Below are 21,342 nucleotides of genomic sequence, written 5' to 3'. Positions count from 1 at the left end.
TTAAGAGTTGGCTCGTTTATTAAATGATTCAACTCGGCTCTTAAGATTCGAGTCGAGCTTGAATTTCAAACTTTTGGCTCGTCTAGTAAATAAGCTGAGCTCGAGCTCAACAAAACTCGACTCGGCTCGTTTACAGGCCCTGTGAGAATTAGAATTTTTAGTATTATTTGCAGAGGACCTTTCGTGCAAATTCCAATTTTGTGTTACCTCTCCGGTTCGCAGAAACAGAGTCTCAGGTTTTCAGTTCATTTATCCACAAAATCTCTATCTTCCTCCCAAACGATAGTGAAAATGGATGGAAGCCAAATCCATTCTTAAAACCTTCGGCGCCGCAACTTTGCTCACCACTAATCCCATCAGAGCTCAAATGGCGATGCAATCTTCTTCGCATAAGGTATATATTAACATTTTTACATGAATTTATATATACACACTTATAAAGTACGTACTTGCGCGGTAGATGTGAAAACCTGTAAAGAAGTTGGTAAAGAAAAGTTTGTACACGAAATAAAGTTTGATAACCCCGAGGGATTGGCCTCGTGGTTTTTGCCTGTGACTTAGGGGCTTGCTTCCTCTAAGGGGTTGGATTCGCCTTGCCTGCAACTCTTGGGGTCACCTCATCCCCATGCGCAAGCGTGTGAAACAGTTGTGGGAGGGGTGGCAAGGATTAGTCTGAAATGCGCGCAAACTAGCCAGGACATCCTGTATTACAAAAAAAAAGTTTGATCTTTTTTTAATATTTAGTTTTTCGTATTCTACAACGGGTAGAAAAGAAGAAAAAATCAAACTTTATTGAGAATATGCTATGTAGGAGAGAGAATCAAGGAGAGAGCTTTCTTCTGTTTTTAGTAATTACACTTGCTTTGTATAGATGATAATGCACAGTGGAACTACATGTTTAACAGTTCACTGTAAACTTCATTTTAGTTAGGTCAATTTCGTGACCTTTCCAAGAAATGGTGTTAGTTTGTATTGATTAAGAATAAATCAGCTTCCACGGTAATTTGCATAAGCTGATATCGCTTGGGTGTGTGTTTATGTGCGTACAGCATATGTGTCTGCTTGATGAATTTTTACTGTATGTACGAAATCACTGGAATGCTGATTGCTTGACTAAAATGTCACTATGGAGCTTATTGTTGCAATGTGCCTATATAATTCACCTTAATTTGTGGGTGTTGCACATTCTGGTAACATGGATTTCAGTTCTTTAGATGTGGTATATTGGTGGGTTGAAGTGGAAAGATGATGCGAATTTGGACGGGTTGCAATGAGGTGTCAGGAAAGAAAGAAAATTTGACTTAGCTAGCTATTGAAGTGAAGGTGCCTTCACAGTTATATACTTCATATATCTCTTCTAGTCAAGTGATGTGTCTAGTGATGGATGATGGTGTAATTACTTGACATCGTTGCTTTTTATTATCTTCTTCCCTTTTTCCCAAAAGTGAACTGCAATCAGGAGGGCATAAAAGGCACCAGAGAGAACTCATTCGGGGCTCCCTACTAGTACAAGAGTTAAGAGTATACCTGCATTTGTTATATGTCTCTCAGTGTGTTTTTGTGCATGTCCCTGTGTAGGAAAATAAGCTAGTGGATCTACTTTAAGAATCTTTTTGGCTTGAGGCTTTGGTTATTTAGTTTGGTTGTCATTTTCAATGGATTAAAGTTTCTGATAGTACTCAATAAGTTGCAGCTGAAATGGTGTATTATCTGCGTTCAGGTTCTGTTATTGAGAACTTGTTCGTCCATTGGGAAGACCCCCTCTATTAGCTTGTTGTGTTTTAGGAGAAGCTATTCCAGTGATGAGTTTCATTATTCATCAAAGCGAAGAGCTCGTGGACCTGTCATGGCGGCAAAGAAAGCATCTGAAGGTATACAATATCATATTTCCAATACTGCTCATCATTTGGGATATATGTTGCTCATTATGTGTCAACTTTTGTAGATTTATTTGTTGTTTTTCTCATGACAATTTATTTTCTTTCTTGTCATACCTCCCTCCGATGAGGGAAATTTATCCTTGTAGTTCATTGATGTGCTTACCATTATTCAGGGGCAAAGCAGGAGGAAGGAAGGTACAAACATACGGTTGATCTGCCTAAGACGGCATTTGGCATGAGGGCAAACTCTGCTGTAAGGGAGCCCGAGATTCAGAAATTATGGGATGAAAATCAGGTTTTCAAGAGAGTTTCTGACAGGAATAATGGGGTGAGTTTTTTTTCTAGACTGGCTTTGAATTTGTTTAACTATAGTTGTGTAAATATAATTGACGGTGAATTGATTTGACAGGGAAATTTCGTTCTTCATGATGGCCCTCCTTATGCCAACGGTGATTTGCACATGGGTCATGCTCTGAACAAGATTTTGAAGGATATTATTAATCGCTACAAGGTGTGATTTTTCCGTACTTTCAACATAAATTTCATGCTGTTTCTTTTTTATTTATGTTCATCTTGTCAAGTTTGATGTCTCATTGACATGCCAGAACTTATATGTCCTCCCGATCTTGGAACACATTGAAGCAGGGATATAGAAAATATGTCATGGATGCATGTCATAATTATAGTACTTGCATTTTGTTTCATCCTTTTGGACGTCAAGTCTCAAGTATTCGTGGAATTTTGGTTCGATATAGAGGGATGCCATGGTGCTTTTGATTTGGCTAATCTGATGAAGAATGGAGCCTGTTGTTGTTTGAATATCTGATCGATGCCGATCGCAGACTGTAACATGGTCTCTGTTGAGGCCTAATATCACCAAATATAAAGTTTGCGGGTAGCTTGGATATCTTGGAAAATGATAATATTGTAGAGACATTATTCTTTATTGGCCTTAATTGATCTAAGAGGTATGAAGCGCGTGCTTCCGCTCTTAGTACTTGAACTACTGTTTGGATTGGAATTAACTCTTAGCATTCCACCTTTTTATTATGCCTTAATATGTTAACAAATTACAAGATCTAGTTGTATCCTTCAACTATCATCCTTTTCCGCTTTCCTTTTGTGTTCTTTGGCTCACAATACTACTTAGTTTAGTAAGTCCCAGCTTCATAATATGGTGTGATTTTCTCCGTATCATCTTCACGCCTATAGCCAAGGAGTTGGCTGTGGGGGCATGTGTACGCTCGTGACTGCTATTGGAGGGGTTGTCTCGTTGAAATATGGTTGCCTGTATGGTGGAGGCAGGACTAATGTAGGATTTTGTTTTATGTGGCGGGCCTTTGGGAGGTAGAAGAGGTATCAATGATTTTGCTGGCTAAACTCAATGGGTGGGTGGGTGGGAATCGAGCAAGGGAAAAGTTTTTGGTGGCATTTTTGGCGGAGGAAGGGGAAGTTAGAGATGGGTAGTCCGGCTCTTTTTAGGATTGCAAGTGATAAGGGGCCTTCTTTGTTGGGCTACTTTTGTAAGGAGAGTTATTATATGCTTTGGGACATATCTTTCAGATGTATCTTCAAGACTGGGGTTATTGAGAGTTAATAGGCCTTTATATGTATTTATGATAAACCAGGACTACTTCCAACTCGATATAGTTGGGAAGAATGCCTCTGTTTGGCCTACTATAGGATGGCCTTGAGAAAATGAAGCAATTTGCCCCAAATTGTTGAGCCTCTTTGGAAACCTTAAAAGTTAAAGTTTTGGCGGATAGGGGATTGTTAGAGTGTCTGAGAAAGAAACTCAAAAGGCTGAATAGGGAATTTGGTACACCTTGTGGTTGGTGGAGGGAAGCTGAGTTGATTCTGGAGCCTTATTATCCAACCTTCAGTAATAGCAACTTTTATGTTCTACCCAAAGAGCATGGTATGGAGCTTGACTATAACCAAGTGGGAAAGGTTGGGGATTGGAAGAGCTTGTTTGTTGGTATCCATGGTCTCTAAAATTCAGATTGGTGGTGCCTATTTTGAGAGATGTATATTATAGTGTTACTGATGCATTGAATAAGCACTTTTGGGTAGTTGGTGATCTGGAACTGTTATAATCTTAGGGTGTGTTTGGTTCGATGGAATCAACGTTGGAATGGAATTATCATTCCATGGAATATTTATTCCCACGTTTGGTTCACCATTAAATGATGGTATGATTATTCCAAATGGAATCCCGAATCACTATTCACCTTAGTAAAGGAATTGTCATTCCACTAAAAAAAACTAAGGAATTGTCATTCCATTTCTTTGCCACACCAAAATTATTAGTGCCACTCCAAGATTCCCTATTGCCACTCCGAAAATCACTATTGCCACTCCAAAATTTACTATTGCCACACCAGAAATTACTATTGTCTCTCCAAAAATTACTGTTGCCACTCCAAAAACTACTATTGCCACACCATTTCACTGCAGATGAGAATGACTATTCTTTAGTACAACCAAACTTGGGAATGGAAAGGATATTGATATTCCAATCTCATTTGCTCCGATTCCATTCCAACCAAAAATTCATTTCATTGTTAATTCCATTCCATCGAACCAAACATACCCTTAAGGTTGTATAATTTCTGTGTACTTTTTCAACTTTAATATGTGAAGTACCGCCACTATTGATTTTGCTTTTGTTATGTTGTATTTACTCTCTTTCTGCCGCAGCTTCTTCAAAACTATAAGGTTCACTATGTGCCTGGTTGGGATTGCCATGGCCTACCAATTGAATTGAAAGGCAAGTATTTAGTTTACACGTGCTTTATGTTTTGGTAGTATTGTATAATCTGAACTCATCCGTTGATGCTATTGCTAGCAATTAACTGCAAAAAGGCAAATTTATGTGCAGTTGGGTCATGGGTGTAAATGACTGAAAGCCCTTCTGTAGAGCAATTTGTGATTTTCTGGAGCCCTTATTTGTTTTTGGTCCTGTTGTTTATATGCGGGTGGCATTCCCTTAGATGCAATTTGTGAACGATCTTTTAATTCTTAAAAAAGCATTCATTCCCTTCTTGATCTCGACTCAGTTCCTCCCATCTATGTTGGCCACTTTAGCTGCCAGGAAAGGGAAAACAGTAGACTTAGTTTCATCTAAAAAAGTAATTGACTGCTGTGTATGGATCTTAATAAGAAGTGTAGCAGTGTACTGTTCATTAGATATTTAGCTTACATCATGTAGACCTCTGTTTCCTCTTTAAATTCATGGTCTGTTGTCGACATGTTTCATTGATCTCGAGGACTGGGAAATGATTGTAATAATACCATTTACCCATTTTTTGTGGAAGCTTATGGCATTAGACATGGTTGCTTGTTTTTGTTCCTTTGTGCTTACTTATGAGTTATGACTTCAATGTATTTTACATGTGCTCTCTTTTGATATTGGATGTGACTTGTGAGCTTTTCCCTTCAAGATTGCTATCAGTCATTAAACGTTTAGTTGCTGTTAAAGCCTGTCCCACATTGGCTAATTATAACCTCCAAAACTAGTATATGAGCCTGGGCGGCCTCTCCACTCATGGCCAATTGGATTTGAGTTGGATGCTTTAACAGTTGCATAGCTTTCTATTAAACATAAAGAAAACTGCTAATTCTTGTTGATGAGTAATTTGACTGTTGCTTCGAATTATGTCAGTGATGCAGTCATTGGATCACGATGCTAGAAAGGATCTCACACCATTAAAATTGAGAGCAAAGGCAGCCAAGTTTGCAAAAGCCACCGTTAAGATACAAATGGCATCATTTAAGGTTTTCCTTGAATTTTCTTTATCCATGTTAAAACACCAAAGTAGTCCATTAAAGGTTAATGATAAAGCCACGACTGATTTTTCTGCTGCCACGACAATTGATATTGCTCGACAGTTTTGCCCATTAATTGAACTAGCGCACTTTCCTTTCTCATCTGAGTCTCTCTCTCTCTACTCTTTTCCTCTCATTTACAGAGCAAATAATCCTCTCCTCCTCCTCCTCTCTTCTCTGGTGCCCACACAAATCTTATCCACCGGACCACCACCATCATCCCATCCGTAAATCTAGAAAACTCGTTCAAGTTCTCTTGCTATGCTCTCAGAATATTTTCCAAAAGCCCTCATTTTGATGTTGCTCGATCTTCTGCGTTTTTGTTTTTCCTTAATACTCAGGTCTTTGCATGATCGAGATAATTGAAATTCTGAACAAAAATTGCACTATTCGGTGGAGTTAAGTGATTTCAGTTTGATTGATGAAGTAATCCAAACGCTGGGAAGAAAAATCAGTACTCATTGGAGGAACTCTCAAAGTTCAATTTTTGTGTCGAATGGCTTGGAAGTCAGAGATTCAGTAAGACATTTGGACGTTCATGGAATTTGAAGGAGATTGAAATGGAAGCTGAGCTGAGGAGAGAAGTGGTTAGTGTGAGACTCCTACGCTAAGCCAACTGTGATGATTTCCAAATGTGAGAGAGAGAGAGTTAACATGCAAGGGCAAACATGTCAATAACAGAAAGGTGTCGTGGCTCCAAAAAAAGTAATTGTGGCATTAGGGCCACCCTCCATTAAAAACCATATTTCTTCTATAGTCATTTCAAAATTCTTAGATGCTTACGTGATCACCAAAAAATTACACCTATTCACTTGCAAACCAGCGCTAATGCTTAGTTCAGGGCATACTTGAATATTGAGTCTTGATGTTTAATTTTAACAGCGATTCGGGATCTGGGGAGACTGGGATCATCCTTATCTGACTCTCGATCCAGAATACGAGGCTGCTCAGGTAGCGACTTAAACATTCTCTGAAGAATTTTTTTTTGGGGTTGTTGAAAGTACATCTAAGTTCCTCTAGAATGAACTGTAATGCTTTGTTGTGCCATTAATTCTGGGATTTTGCTCAATATTTACTCCGCATAATATCAAGTCGAACCACTTTCGAAAAAACATATTGCAGATGCCTTTTAGCTTACATGGAATATAGAAAAGGTTGTTTTTTTTATCCTTTTGATGCTGATATAATTATTTGTTGATCTCCTGGATATTGTTTCTTCTCCACCCTTCCCTTTACTAGATTGAAGTGTTTGGTGAGATGGCCCTTCAAGGGTATATCTATAGAGGCAGAAAACCAGTCCATTGGAGTCCCTCGTCACGAACTGCTCTTGCAGAGGCTGAGTTGGAGGTAATAGGCCTTTTAAGTTCTTGTTTCTCTCCCACTGACCTAAGTGTAAAAGTATCTTATATATATATTTTTTCCCTTCTTACTGTGGAAATTGATTCAAAGCTGACAGTTACAGCAACGGGTGGGACTGCCTGTAATTTAAACTTCATTCTCTTCTTAGGTGTAGAAATAAATAGGAAAAAGGTTTCTCATATTTTAATTACTTGCTAGTTTGAGTTGTTGATTGGATCCAGTCAAGAAGCAACCTTCTCCTGCTATCCTACCCATTCTTGTTCTCAAACTAACGTGTTTAGATAGGCAACCGGCAGAGAAGCTTACTGAGTTATGAAAATGATGAAGTTGGTTTATCCTCGCGTACAAGACTAGCAAACAGAAGGCCGGGATTGTGTCATTTGGCCTAAAAGCAATGCCGTCAGTTTGGAGAGGGCGCTCTCTGTACATTAACATCTCTTCTTGCCTGTACTAGCACAAATGGTAAGGTTTCCTGTGGCCAATAGGCTTATGTAAGATATTTTACTTCTAAAGCAGTGATTACTGCCTGGAAAGGTGTTCTCTGTAGGCTTCATACCTTAACATCTCCATGCACTAGCACAAGTTGTAAGGTTGCCTTTGAACCTAATGTTGAGATATTTGTAGCTTTTGTTGTGATGGTAATTGGCCCCTGCGGTTGTCTTCCCTTCCAATGAATCTGATACATGTGCTCAGAGTTGTCTAACTGAATGTCGCTGAAAAAGGTTGAGCTGATAAGTGATGTTAGTCAGCTTTCTCCAAATGTGCTGAATCAGAGAACATTTTATGAAAATAGAGACCATACGTCTCTTGGAGACAGTGAAGGAACTTCCTTTATGGGTCCATTTTCCTTTGGTTTGAGGGTGACGTAGGAGTTTGGTGGGCTGGGTCAAACCATTCCTATTTCATGGTGATCCCATTGCTTAGGACTTACTTGACACAGGAGATACTTTTTTTTTTGAACGGCGAAGCAAAAAAACACAGGAGATACTTGTCTTTTCAAATTGGCCTATTAGAAGCATTCAGAGCGTACCTGTGTGCATACACTTGCTTAACTTTAAGAGGAGAATTGTGATTGGCACGAGGAGGGTGGGTGAGTTCTTGCATGGCTTTGTTTGAGTTTCCTATCTAGTTCTATTTTGTTCCAGTGAGTAGGGTTTGAACTTTGAACCATCAGAAAGGAAAATATTCAAAAGAGAAAATCATTTGTCAGTAGTCACGTTCTTCACTAGTTTTGCATGGTATGCTTGAAAAGATAATGGATCAGGATTCATATGAGTCATTCTCTTTAAAATTATATGCAGTATCCTGAGGGGCATGTTTCAAAGAGCATATATGCCATTTTCAGATTAGTCAGCAGATCTTCAACTTCAGGTGACTTATTGGGAGAATTTCTTCCCAACTTGTCCCTGGCCATTTGGACTACTACTCCCTGGACTATTCCAGCCAATGCTGGTAAGTGATTGATGTCACTTTGTTCTCTCTTTTTCTCCTTGGTGACCCTTCCTTTTTGTTGTTAACGGTAATAGGTAATGCGATTCCAATGAAAGAATAGATAGGTTTGATATGCAGCTTCCTTATGCCTACTCAGATTGTTCTCTTTGTATTTATAAACAGTGTCTAAAGCAGGACCATCTAGGTATATCTTTGGGCTATGTACAGCCTAAATAAGTGCTCATGTGGCAAATGATGCCATCTCCCGTAAAGTTTACTGCAGTAAAATTTTCTTTTATAGTTATCCTTTGTCGTCTGTAGTAGTAACTTCTGCCATGGGAATATTTCTTGAGATGGGAAAGAGGTTGAACTGTAACAATTATGACGAAATGAATAAAGTTTGTATCCTGATTCCTGAACAAGTGCTACGTATTCACATCCCTTTTATCAGAATTCTAGGAAGCTAAGCATTTTCTCCATGCCCTTATCTGCATATATTTAAGCCATAGAAAATTGCATCCACCCTCAGTTCCAAGAAAATTGAATCCTGACTTGGCAGGAAATAATAATGTCGTTCATGTTGCTTATCAAACAAGAAATAATGGTGTCATAGTGTATGGTATAGATAAGTAAGTAATTATATTAGAAACATGGCATTAAGGGAATGCCACCCGTATACAAAAAAGGCCACCAACACAAAAAGGCCCTATACACCACCCCTATTTAACAAAAAAAGCTCAAACCAATCTAAAAATTGATCAATAGAGGGATTACATTCTCCCTTGTCCCAACTATACAAACTACTAACCACAAAACTTTTGATTCTAAATAAAGGCTTTTCAACCCCTTCAAAGCACCTCGAATTCCTTTCAGGCCATATAGTCCACATCAAGCAAAGAGGGATCATGGCCCACACACGCTTCCTTCTCTTGCCCACTCTAGCCCTGTTCCAAGCAATTAAGAGTTCCATGACATTCCTTGACATGGCCCATTTTAAACCAAACCAAGAAAACACCACGGACCAAAGCTCCCAAGCTACCGGGCAATCAATGAGAAGGTGATCCACCATCTCCGCATCCCATAAAATCATAAATCAGCGGAATTTTGTTCAGGTCTCTTTCCTGATAGTATGCACTACTACTATATACGACATGGCGTATGGCAGAAACTTACTTGCTGCTAGTCCTCTAACATGTCTTTTTACCTCAGCAACAGTTCCCTGCGGTGGCAAAAAGCATTCACATCTCTATCTCCCACTTTTTCCCTTATAAATTCTCACACATGTACTATATATTCCTTTTTCATGCTCAGCTGTTGTGGTGAATCCTAAGCTTCAATATGCTGTCGTTGAGGTACATGAACTCTTGGGAGATGTTTCAACAACGCCTGGAGATGGAAAGAAGAGGCTCGGCAATGTTTTGAAGGAGCAGAAGAAGCCTTTCCTTATCATAGCATCAGACCTTTTGTCAACATTAGAAGAAAAATGGGGTGCAAAGCTTGTTGTGAAGAAAACACTACTAGGTTCAGATCTTGAAAACTACAAGTTAAGTCAATAAATATAAACTTCGACTGTATTATATTGTTAGGGAGTCATGCCATTCAAAATTTTGTTCTATTTTTCACTCTAGTTCATATAATTTCCATGTCTATACTTACATCAGAAAGTCAGATCTTTGGAATTTTTCGTATGACATTTGTCTAACCTGTATATTTCAAATTTGGCTTCAGGTATATTCATCCAATAGAGAGCAGAGAATGTCCGGTTGTCCTGGGGGGTGACTATATTACGACAGAGTCTGGAACGGGACTAGTCCATACAGCTCCGGGTCACGGGCAGGAAGATTATGTGACTGGCTTGAAATATGGTTTGCCCCTACTCTCCCCTGTAGATGATGATGGAAAGTTTACTGAAGAAGCAGGAAGGTTTAGTGGGCTTGATGTACTTGGGGATGGTAATGTTGCTGTAATTGAGTATTTGGATCAATACACATCACTTATCATGGTAGAACCATATAGTAAGTTCTCTTATCTCATTTTATCCCAAATTCATGAAACTATCTCTTTTTTATTTTATTTTGAGAGTAGTATGAGTTAGGCATGGTGGTATAATAGGTTACACAATTCCTCTCCTGCAGAACACAAGTATCCATATGATTGGCGAACGAAGAAGCCTACGATTTTTAGGGCCACTGAGCAATGGTTCGCATCTGTAGAAGGATTTAAGGAGGCTGCAATGGACGCAATAAGCAAAGTAAAGTGGGTTCCATCTCAGGTATTAGGTCCTCTATAGCAGCAAATCATGGTATACTTGTATGTGACAATGAGCAACCCTATATTGAAGTCCTACATCAACCCGTCAATGAATCAGACCATGCCATAGCAATTTGTAATTCTGTTGAGAGGATATTGGAAGAAGTTATTGGCGTATTTGTGCACTGTGTTGATCCATTAAATGAATAGAACTAGAAATAGCTGCTTTCTGAACCCTAATCTATATTAGCATGTTGAACTATGGGTCATGGATGCTTATGGTTATGGGGTACCTGACTTCTTTTCTTTATAAAAAAAAGTGATTGTATTGCTAAGGGATCAAAGTTACACGGAAGCCTGTAATCCACTTCTATGAGGTGTTTTTTTTAATGTTCATCTTAAAAATATATCATTTTCTTTGTCTGATGATGTTCTCCAAATTGCATACTCTTTTCAGGCCGAAAACAGAATTTCTGCAATGACTTCTAGCCGCTCTGACTGGTGTATTTCACGGCAAAGAACATGGGGTGTCCCTATTCCAGTCTTTTATCACGTGGAATCAAGAGAACCTCTCCTGAATGAAGAGACTGTTGACCATATTAAGTGTAAGGACCTCGTAAAACAGGTCATTGCTTTCTGTTTTTTTTTTTCCTTCTCCGATTTACATTTTGGTATCGTAGGTAATAATCTGTGTAGGCTGACTCTAATATGATGGTCACTTAGTTAATAAAATCTGTCAACAATGTTATTCCGCATCTCATGTAGAAATTCTTTATTTTCTCTTTTTTTCCCATTTGTCGGCATCTTTGGTATGCTATTGTAGTCATTACTTGTCTCCCTTCTCCTGATTATTGTAGTCTCAGAGTTTATATCAAGCTACTAAAATTTTGCATCTAAATTTTGGTTTGTTGCACTATTGATTGTTTTGTTTTGGCAGCTATAATTTCTCAGAAGGGTAGCGACGCCTGGTGGTACATGAGCGTGGAGGATTTACTTCCTGATGTTTATCGTCATAAAGCACCGGAGTACGAAAAGGGAACTGATACAATGGATGTTTGGTTTGATTCAGGTATCAATATTTAACGTTGGACATAATTTTGTTCGATATTGCTAAAACACGGATGTTGTTGGTACTTCTGAATTTTGTTCACTGGCATCCTTTTAAGATATAGCACTTTTAAGTTGTTCCTCTTCAGTTGGGAGGAATTCAAAATCCATGTACAGTAATGAGAAGGGAATTCTGCACATGATCGAATGTATAGCCACTACTTCGTTCTCAGGCCCGACGGCTGTTGTTCCAATGGAGCAAATGCTTCTCATCTGGGTTTCACCTTTTTTTGTGAAAAACCCTATGTTATTTACCTTTCTGTTTGTTTGCCTTTTATTTTGTTTAATATGCAGAGAAAATCCTTTTGCACGTATCTTTCTTTGTTGTTTCCCTTATATTTAGTCTACAAATATAGATACTTAAAGGCATCAGAAAGGCAACTGGCTAAGCTTTTATGAACACTTTTTGAGTTTGTTGGGATGTTTTGGTTTAATTCTTTTACATCGAGGGAGATGCAGATATATATTGGAAAATAAATTTGAATCCCTTTCAGAAACTGTAGTGAGATTTTTTCTAGTAATTGTTTGCTCTCTGGTAATTTGCCAAGTTTTTCTTGTTTCCTCATTTAAGAATGATGATGGTGTAAAATGTAATCAATTTTGAAATGTTTACTTTTCTTTTCTTCCCCTAACTTTGGAAGTTCCAAAAATCTCCATCTGGGAACCAAGCACATAGAAGAAATGGGTCGGAAGGTTCAAAAGGAATTGCTACTTTCTTTTTGCTTGAATAATTCTCTCTCAACTTAGTTTTTTACATATGCACATGCATTGACCTGTAGTTTTGAGTTTCTCTCTGCGGGTCATTAAGGTTGGAAGGTGAGTCGATGTGATCATCAGAAAAATTCCCTACAATCAAGGGGTTAAAAAAACATTTTTGAACAACTTTGTTGTGGAATCTGGAGAATAGTAGATTGCAACAACGAATAGGATGAGCACCAAAAGGCACATCAAGATGTTGTAGAGCAGCATGAAAATTTCACACCAAATTGCAGCTTAAAATCTTTAGTTGGATTTCTGTTATCATGTGCTTTTTGATGCTTCAATTAAGCGGGTTATTATGTTTCCTTATGTTCAAAATCTACCAAGCGAAAAGGACTTCGTGGCTGTTGGGTGACAGCTCAGGAAACAGCTTGTTAGAAACCCTAGTGCTTTGATGTTCCATGCTGTCTCTGTATAACAAGAGGACGTTTGATGAATCCTCTTTAACGGAAGTTACTTCATTTTTAGGGTTTTTTTTAACCTGGTTGCAGCAAGCTGCACATAGATTGTATAAGGTGCATTCTTTTCCATATGACATCTCTTGCATCTTACAATCCTGCAGTCATATCTGTCATTACTTTATTAGATATCAAGCCATAGTCATTAATGAAGCGTAGTAACATTGGTGTTTAGCTTTTGATGCTTTTTACATTGAAACTGCAGTCTGTAGTTTCATTTAAAAAATGTCCGCTCACCAAACTGACTAATAGCTCATGATCTAGTTTAGGCTCTTCTTGGGCTGCTGTGTTGGCGAAAAGAAGCGGACTTAGTTTTCCTGCAGATTTATATCTTGAAGGTACAGATCAACATCGCGGGTGGTTCCAGAGTTCTTTATTAACAAGTATTGCTACAAAAGGTAATGTACATCTGAATATGCTTTTTATTGCCCAAGTGCAATTTACTGTTGTGGAACATTAGATCATTCTCCTTTTATATTGTTTCTGCAACCACACAACAAAACCAAACTCAACGCATTTAGCATTTTGCCAGATTACTATGCACAATTTAATTTTTTGCCTTCATCGATCACAGTTCTAGTATTTTCTTTCTTACACTTTATGTGGCGTATCTTGGGTGGGAAAAGACGGGCCAAACTAGAATGTTGTTTTGTTTTTATTAAAGGAAAGTGAAAATCTAGCATTGTTGGCGTGCATGGTACTATTTAGAGGCCTGGGTCATTTGAGAAAGGTTTCATTGGCGAGAAGAATGAGAACAAATTGTTTATGATGTGGCATGAAAGGGAAGGGAAAAGATATTGGAATCTGAGATTTGTTAAGTTGATCAATCATTTGGTTTTTGTGTTGGCCTCCTTTTTCTCTGAAAGCTTTGCTTAGCAATTATTAGAAACAGGTGGAATTCCATGGCTTGGAAGGTTTCAAATGTTGTTCTTCTGAGCACTTACATTTTTTTGTTACCTGCATATCTTTGGAATATGAAAACTTGGTGCTTTGTTGCACTTATCCATGCTCCATTTGTAATGATTGATTAGCGAATAGCAAGAAGGCATTTAAATTTACTTAGTTTTGAGAAAAATTATTCAGTAAGGCATGTATTTATCTTTCATACTGGAAGCGGTTGTTATTCTATTATTAAAATAATAAGCTGCCACATGTTTTTCTGTTGACACGTTGGACCATTTTTCAGGGAAGGCTCCATATTCTGGTGTGATAACGCATGGATTTGTACTCGATGAGAGAGGTTTAAAGATGAGCAAATCTTTGGGGAATGTTGTAGACCCAGCTACTGTGATTGGAGGGGGGAATAAACCAGGGGTTAGTCACAGGTTGAACATATTACGATTCATCTTCTCAGTTGTTACATGTTCAATGGGGTTACGATTTTGTCTTGACAGGAAGCACCTTCCTATGGAGCTGATGTCCTGAGGCTCTGGGTTTCGAGTGTGGATTATACCGGCGATGTGATGATTGGCTCTCAAGTTCTTCGTCAGATGTCTGACATATACAGGAAGCTGCGAGGAACATTGAGATTTCTTTTGGCAAATCTTCACGATTGGGAGGTATGTCCATGATTTTTTGTAACCATAGCCATTGGGTTCATGGCTTCATGCCGTCTATTCTATGAAAAAAGAGTCTATTTTTTCTCCTTGTTGGCCCTTTGATTCTTTTGGCGTATGTTCTTGAGGCAATCCTGCTCACGCACAGAAACAACGGCTCACATTGCATTTGGTTTCTCCTTTTGTCTGTTGCTCTTCATATGACATTCTTTACTGCATCTCAGTTGGCACTGTTATATAAGAGATTTTGATTTTGATCTTTTGTTGTAGCTTTGTTTAACAGTCTGTGTCTTTTGTTTGCAGGCTGATAATGCTGTTCCTTATAGCGATCTTCCCGTGATTGATCAGCATGCTCTATTTCAACTTGAAAATGTTGTAAAGAACATTAACGAAAGCTATGAAAATTATCAGTTCTCCAAAATATTCCAGGTATGCTGGTATGGTATCACTTTATGAGAACCCCACAAAACCACCAATCTCTTTTAATCGCTGTGGTACTTCCCCCTGTGTCTCTTTCCATACATTCACTCTCAAGTGAATGATATATGGACCATGTCAAATGACTGCAGAACTTTATTTTTCCATAAACATGGCTCCCGTACTGTGATGACATCTTTTAGTGTTTCATTCTTCACATGGGTTATGTAAGTGAAGATTAACTACTTGACATTAGAAGGCGTAGTTTACCTCCAAGAGTTCGTGACCTCATACTGACTTGTAGTGAGCCTAAATTCAACATTAGGCAACTGAAGTTGTTTTGTGAACTCGTGATCCTCAAGCCTTTTTAGCCTAAGCCATCCTTAGATTGTTTGTGTTTTTTGACATTTATCAATCAGAATCACATATAGTGATGCATAACACTCTTTCAAACCAGAACACCCAAGATCTAACTTTGTGTTCTTGTAGTTGCATCTCTTTTTATAACTTCTTTTGCACTTTCGGGACTGATAAAGATTAGTTATTTTTTGTCCATGGTTATTGCTTAATTCATTCCTTTATTTTATTACAGTTGGAGTTAATTTATCTTGAGATCTTGAAATCAGTTTAAATGCTCTTTCGTGGTAACTAAACCCTTTGCTTTTCCCCTTTTCAGACCATTCAACGATTTGTGATTGTTGATCTATCAAATTTTTACTTTGATGCTGCCAAAGATCGACTTTATGTCGGGTATGTTATTTGACCTCATAAAAGAACTAAACGTTCCTTACCTGATTCCTTTTTCCCATCCAGCTATTACTCTGCATTTTTTTCTGTAGGAACTAGGTTCAATATTGAAGGTCAATGAATGCACACTCCATTTGCCAAGTAGTTTACTTTGTTTAGTATTTTATGATTCTCGGTTGCCAACCTAGTATGGGACACCCTATTTTTCAATATCCTAAGGCCTGTGCAATATTAGCTATATGCTTATCCCCACATCATAAATCAGTTTGTGTTGCATGCATTCACTTATTATAGAGAGTTTTGATGACCTATGTGTACATTGTTTCTGGAATGTTGTGGAGTATATTTGTTTGCTTTTACATCAATTAATGAATATAGTTCGTGGACCTAATGCTTGAATATTTTTTTTGTAATTAAGTTTGCTAATTCTCTAGGGACTATTGGCTGCAGAGGTGTCAAATGGCACGGCACTTTTAACTTTGTGCTAACCGTGCTTCGTGCCGTGCCGGCCCGTTTACTTTATTTACTTAAATCGTGTCGTGTTGTGCCGTGCCGTTTGTCAATCGTGCCGTGCCGTGCCGGCCCGTTTACTTAAATCGTGCCGTGCTGTGCCGTGCCATTTGTCGATCGTGTCGTGCCGTGCCGGCCCGTTTCTGAAATCGTGTCGTGTCGTGCCGGCCCATTTTCTTAAATCGTGTCGTGTCGTGCCATTTTCAATCATGTTGTGTCATGCCGGTCCGTTTTCTTAAATCGTGTTGTGCCGGCCCGTGTTCTTAAATCATGTCGTGCCGTGCCGTTTTCAATCGTGTCAAGATGTGCCGGCCCATTTACTTAATCGTGTCGTGTCGTGTCGGATCAGGCCGTGCCGTGCCGTTTTAAGTCGTGTCATTTTAGTCTGCCCTAACATGTGTGGGTTGACTTAAGGCATAACTAATCTTGCATCAAACATTCAATCATTGTATACATTTGGTTTTTTGGCATATTGGAAACTCAGCGACATTGGGCAAGGATAGAGAAATCCTTGCATTTACTGCATCCTCATAAAAAACAAGGGATGAGTGTGTGTGTTTGAGAGAGAGAGAGAGAGCGAAGTTGCTATTCAACTTCGGTTGCCCCTTCTTTTTCCTTTTTTTTCTTTGAACGTCCCCTCTTTTTCCTCGCTTTTCCAGCTTCCTACTTAATAAATCTCAGACAACTTTTTGGTTAGTATACAAGCGAGTTTGGTAAAGGGCTCAATCAATCTGCAGTTGCGCTTTCAATTCTTATTGTCGCACATTTGAATAGTTTGAGGTGTTTTCTTAAAAAAGCTTTTACCGTTTTACACTCCTGCTAGTGCACAAGAATTATGTTAGGCCAAAGGTTCACACTCGGTCTCAGAATATCATAATCACTCTGTAACTTGCAGAAGAGAAAAAGGAGAGGACAATTCACAATGAAAAAAGAAAAATAACAACGGACGCTGCATTTTCATATACCATGGCACGCCAAAAAAATTTAACTAAAAAAATAACATATTACAACCCCTAATTAAAAAGAAATTCTTGGTCTTAATGAAGTAAAATTTAACAATTAAAAAAATAACATATTACAAATGGTTCTATTGTCCTAGTCCAGGCTGTCCAGCTAACCCTTATTTATATTTTTTTTTCCCTTATTTCTACTATGTATTTTTTTTCTTTTTTGTTTGACACTTTTTTTTTTTATTTCTTGTTAGATTTGGGGTAAATAATGACTTTTGCACGTTTCCTTTCATATTAAATTACTCTTGCACCATAAATATTTTGATAAATATTTTTAATTTTACTTGTTATCTTGTATTGTAATGTTAAATTTGCAAACCAAAGGTCCACAGCCTATTTAATTTTACTCACAAAAACAAAACAAATATTTTTACCGAATAAAATTTGATAGTTTTTTAAAAGTGAAAAAATAATTTTTTAAAAACATGATTTTTTAATAAATTGTTTTTTAAAAAAAAATTAAATATCTTAGTTGTTTACCTTTAAAAAAAGGTAAACAAATATTTTTTACCGAATAGAAATTGTTTAATTTTTTTAAAATTTAAAAAAAAAAAAGCCATTTGGCTTATTTAATTTTTTTTCCCGTGCCCGTGCCCGTGCCCGTGCCTTGCTAGAACCGTGCCGTGCCGTGCCGTTCCTGTCCACTTTTCGTGCCCGTGCCCGTCTACGACCGTGTCATGCCGTGCCGTGCCAGGCCAACTTTCATGCCGTGCCCGTGCTGTGCCGCCCACTTCCGTGCCCGTGCCGTGCCCCGGGCCCACTACAATCGTGCTGTGTCGTGCCGTGCCAGGCCAATACCGTGCCTGTGACGTGCCGTGCTGCCCCGTGTCGTGCCGTGCCGGCACGGCCCATTTGACACCTCTAATTGGCTGGTTACTTAGCGCCCCTTGTAGCAAGGTTAAACTTTATCTTCACGGCTTCACCCCATGATTTTAAGTGCATTGCGTATATGAGCTGCGGTGGTCTTAAGTCTAACCATTGGATTTCCATTCAAAGTAAGGACACATGAGTATCAAGTAAGGACACATGAGTATCGCATACGACAACTCTTTTTAGTTGAGCAGAGACACACAAGTATCACATACAACAACTCTTGATGAGCAGAGACAACTCCATCCGATTTCAAACATCATTGGTACCCCCACCACCTAAATCTGGAGAGAGAGACCTTAATATGGTTATTACTGCAGCAGTACCTTTGTGCATACTCTAGCGTATCGATCATGATTCACGAGTAACTGTAGCAGTACTATAGCATTAATTTCATGCCACCCAAAGAGTTGTTTTTAGGGATTCGATTTTTATATATGCATTTATTTGCCAGGGGCTCTACAAGTTTTACAAGGAGAAGTTGTCAAACAGTTCTTGCTGCACATCTGCTTTCCATTGCAAGGGTAATTGCTCCAATACTACCTCATTTGGCCGAGGATGTTTGGCAGCATCTTCCTTTCCAGTATACTACTGAAGATGGTTCTATTCCCAAATTTGTTTTTGAATCAAGATGGCCAGCATTAAATGAAAGATGGCTTGCTTTCCCTGACGAAGAAATTAACTTTTGGGAAAATATTCTTGAGGTAAGTTCTTTGTCTATCAACAGTAGATAACCAAATAAGCTAAAATAACTCTTTTTGCAAATCCAATGTATGATTGATTTGAAAATGAAAACTCTCGTTTCAGTTATGGATGAGATAATGCATATAGTTCTATTTTGACAGGAAGGGTATGCCTTCCGGCAAAAATCTTTATTGTTGTTTTCGCATTGCTTCTTCACAGACCCAGAAAGCTCTGAAGTCGCTTAGTGAAACAAGCCTTTGTATTGCTCCTCATCTCGGAGAACTATCGTAATTAGGAGATAATCATGCCAAAAAACTAATGGATATTCCATATAATCTCTTTTTGAATCTGGATCTTGATGTGCACGTTATGGTATTATATATTACCATCTAGTTATCTTCAAAAAAAGAAAAGAAAGAAAAACCTTCCAGTTAGTTGATAGATGCTGTTCAGATCAGTATTGTGTCACAGCCTGGGTTTCCAATGCCTAAGCTTGAGACCACCCTCATCTCCTTGCTAAGCAAAAGAGAGAAAGAATGTCACTTTTTCCCAAGTAGTCTTACTGGCTAACCATCAATTTTTTTTCCTGGTTCTAAATTTGACTTCACAAGGTTACCGGGTATCATGAAGATAGTATTGCTCGTGTGGAAGTTTATTAGTTTAGGTTATAAGGTTTGCATTACGGATGTGGACTTTTCAATTGCTGACGATGTTTCTTCTGTAAATTTGACCAGCTGCGAACCGAGGTGAATAAAGTCCTGGAGGTTGCTCGTACTGAGAAGTTGATTGGTTCAAGTTTGGAAGCAAAGGTCTATCTTCACACCTTGGATGACAGCCTCGCTGCAAGATTGAATGAAATGAGTGCAGCCAAAAATGATGCCGACACTTTGCACCGGATATTCATAACATCTCAGGTATTTGCCCTTTCAGTAAATGAATTTATCCTGTGTTTTCTTGGTGACTTCGCCCAACTCGCTGTCAGTAATACTATTACGCTGGCGTTTGCAAGTATCTTTTTCTGTAAAACACAAGTAAAGATTCTGGTGACCAATTCGCAAAGCAAAATAGTAATATGTAACCAGTAGCCCTTATGGTCCCTGGTCTGTCTCAATGACCAACAGTGGACATCTCAAAATATGTTTAACATAAAATAGGTTTAATCTGTTATCGTTAGTACATTTTTATGACTTCGCGACTGATTTGATTTGTAATGGTGTCTTGTCCTACTTAAATATAAATTCTGTGAAATATTTTTAGGAACCAGAACTGTATTATTCCTCTTCAACATAGTTCCCATTAGTTTCCATTGTAGCATTGCGTCGACCCAAGCAGTAGCAACCTTGGGCATAGCACGATACAAAATTGGTACAACTTTTCATCTCACGTGCTTGGAAACTCTATGAAGTATTTGTTTTGGAGCATTCCCTGAAAATGATGGTGCCAGTGGCTACGGTATAGATGGTGATGGGTGGTAGTGATTGTGTCTAGTGGTAGTGGTCCCGAAAATATTTTCTTTCTACCTTCAAATAGCGAAACATTTTTGGGTTTGTCGTGATTATACAAGTAGCACCGTGTTATTACACGAAAACAAGTAGCAAATTTCTAATGTGACTCAATCGAATGGTGATCTGCAGGTACAGATCCTTTCATCTTTGGAGAGTGTACAGACCAGGGACATTCCATACCGTGGAGAGTACCTCATTCAAGGAAAGAAGAAAATCTGGATTGGAGTGTCCCGTGCAGAGGGCTCAAAATGTGAAAGATGCTGGAATTACTCTCTTCAAGTTGGTTCCTTTTCGGAGCACCCCACCCTTTGCACCCGCTGTTACAATGTTGTAGGTGATCAACCAATTCCAGCTTTGGTAGCAGTTAGTTGAGACTTGACAATGTTAAAGAATACCGGGTTAGAAGCTCCGTAAGCCAAAAGCTGTTTCATTGAAACAAGGATCGTTGAACCAATTTTTGTCGCGTTTGATTTTATAGGTTTCAAATTCTGATTATTGGTAGTAATTCGTCATTATAGATAGAATATACCGGAGAGAATATCTCAGGATGGAAGGGAAAGCTGATCTATTTGTTGTACGCATGTACATTCTTCTTCCAAGTTTTTTTCTTCGGGCATATGATTATTTAACGAAAGCAACGAAAGAATGAAGTTACTGTAGAATTGTTTTGCTTACCTCTTTTTCTTATTGGGAAACGATTTTGGCACTCCACTTTTGAATAATCGCACTCTAAAATTGATCTTTTAGTATGCTTTGATTATTGTGCTACGTGTATTTTGAATATCAAAAGACACTTTGGAGCGGTTATCCAATTATGGGGAGCCAAAATCAATTCTCTCATTTTGTAATTAGAGGTTTCTCTTCTTATTTATTTCTTTATTTTCAAAAAAGAAAAAAGAGATGGTTCCTGTCGCGAACTATCAAATTCAGTCGATAAACAAGACGAATAATAAAGTGATATGGACTTCTTT

The 21,342-nt window shown here is 38.4% G+C and overlaps 1 protein-coding gene across 2 annotated transcripts; it reads left to right on the top strand.

Moving 5' to 3' along the window:
* The first annotated feature begins 187 nt into the window (after nucleotides 1–187).
* LOC131324504 (isoleucine--tRNA ligase, chloroplastic/mitochondrial) lies at nucleotides 188–21,033 on the top strand. Of its 2 annotated transcripts, none has more exons than XM_058356483.1 (22): nucleotides 188–394; nucleotides 1,721–1,871; nucleotides 2,054–2,208; nucleotides 2,290–2,391; nucleotides 4,581–4,650; nucleotides 5,545–5,657; nucleotides 6,591–6,659; nucleotides 6,948–7,055; nucleotides 8,369–8,519; nucleotides 9,810–10,041; nucleotides 10,227–10,513; nucleotides 10,634–10,770; nucleotides 11,206–11,353; nucleotides 11,686–11,817; nucleotides 13,342–13,470; nucleotides 14,259–14,386; nucleotides 14,467–14,631; nucleotides 14,932–15,057; nucleotides 15,722–15,795; nucleotides 18,637–18,886; nucleotides 19,601–19,780; nucleotides 20,501–21,033. In XM_058356483.1, exons 1-22 carry the CDS (start codon nucleotides 296–298, stop codon nucleotides 20,741–20,743), a joined length of 3,249 nt encoding a protein of 1,082 aa, XP_058212466.1. In that variant the 5' UTR covers nucleotides 188–295; the 3' UTR covers nucleotides 20,744–21,033. The 2 variants fall into 2 exon arrangements, with proteins under 2 accessions (XP_058212466.1, XP_058212467.1); XM_058356484.1 differs by having other exon boundaries at nucleotides 255–394; nucleotides 2,065–2,208.
* The last annotated feature ends 309 nt before the right edge of the window (nucleotides 21,034–21,342 follow it).

The sequence above is a fragment of the Rhododendron vialii genome, chromosome 4a (assembly GCF_030253575.1).
Source record: "Rhododendron vialii isolate Sample 1 chromosome 4a, ASM3025357v1".
Lineage (NCBI taxonomy): Eukaryota > Viridiplantae > Streptophyta > Magnoliopsida > Ericales > Ericaceae > Rhododendron > Rhododendron vialii.
The sequence above is the reverse complement of the archived record's forward strand: the minus strand, read 5'-3'. Positions and strand labels throughout refer to the sequence as shown.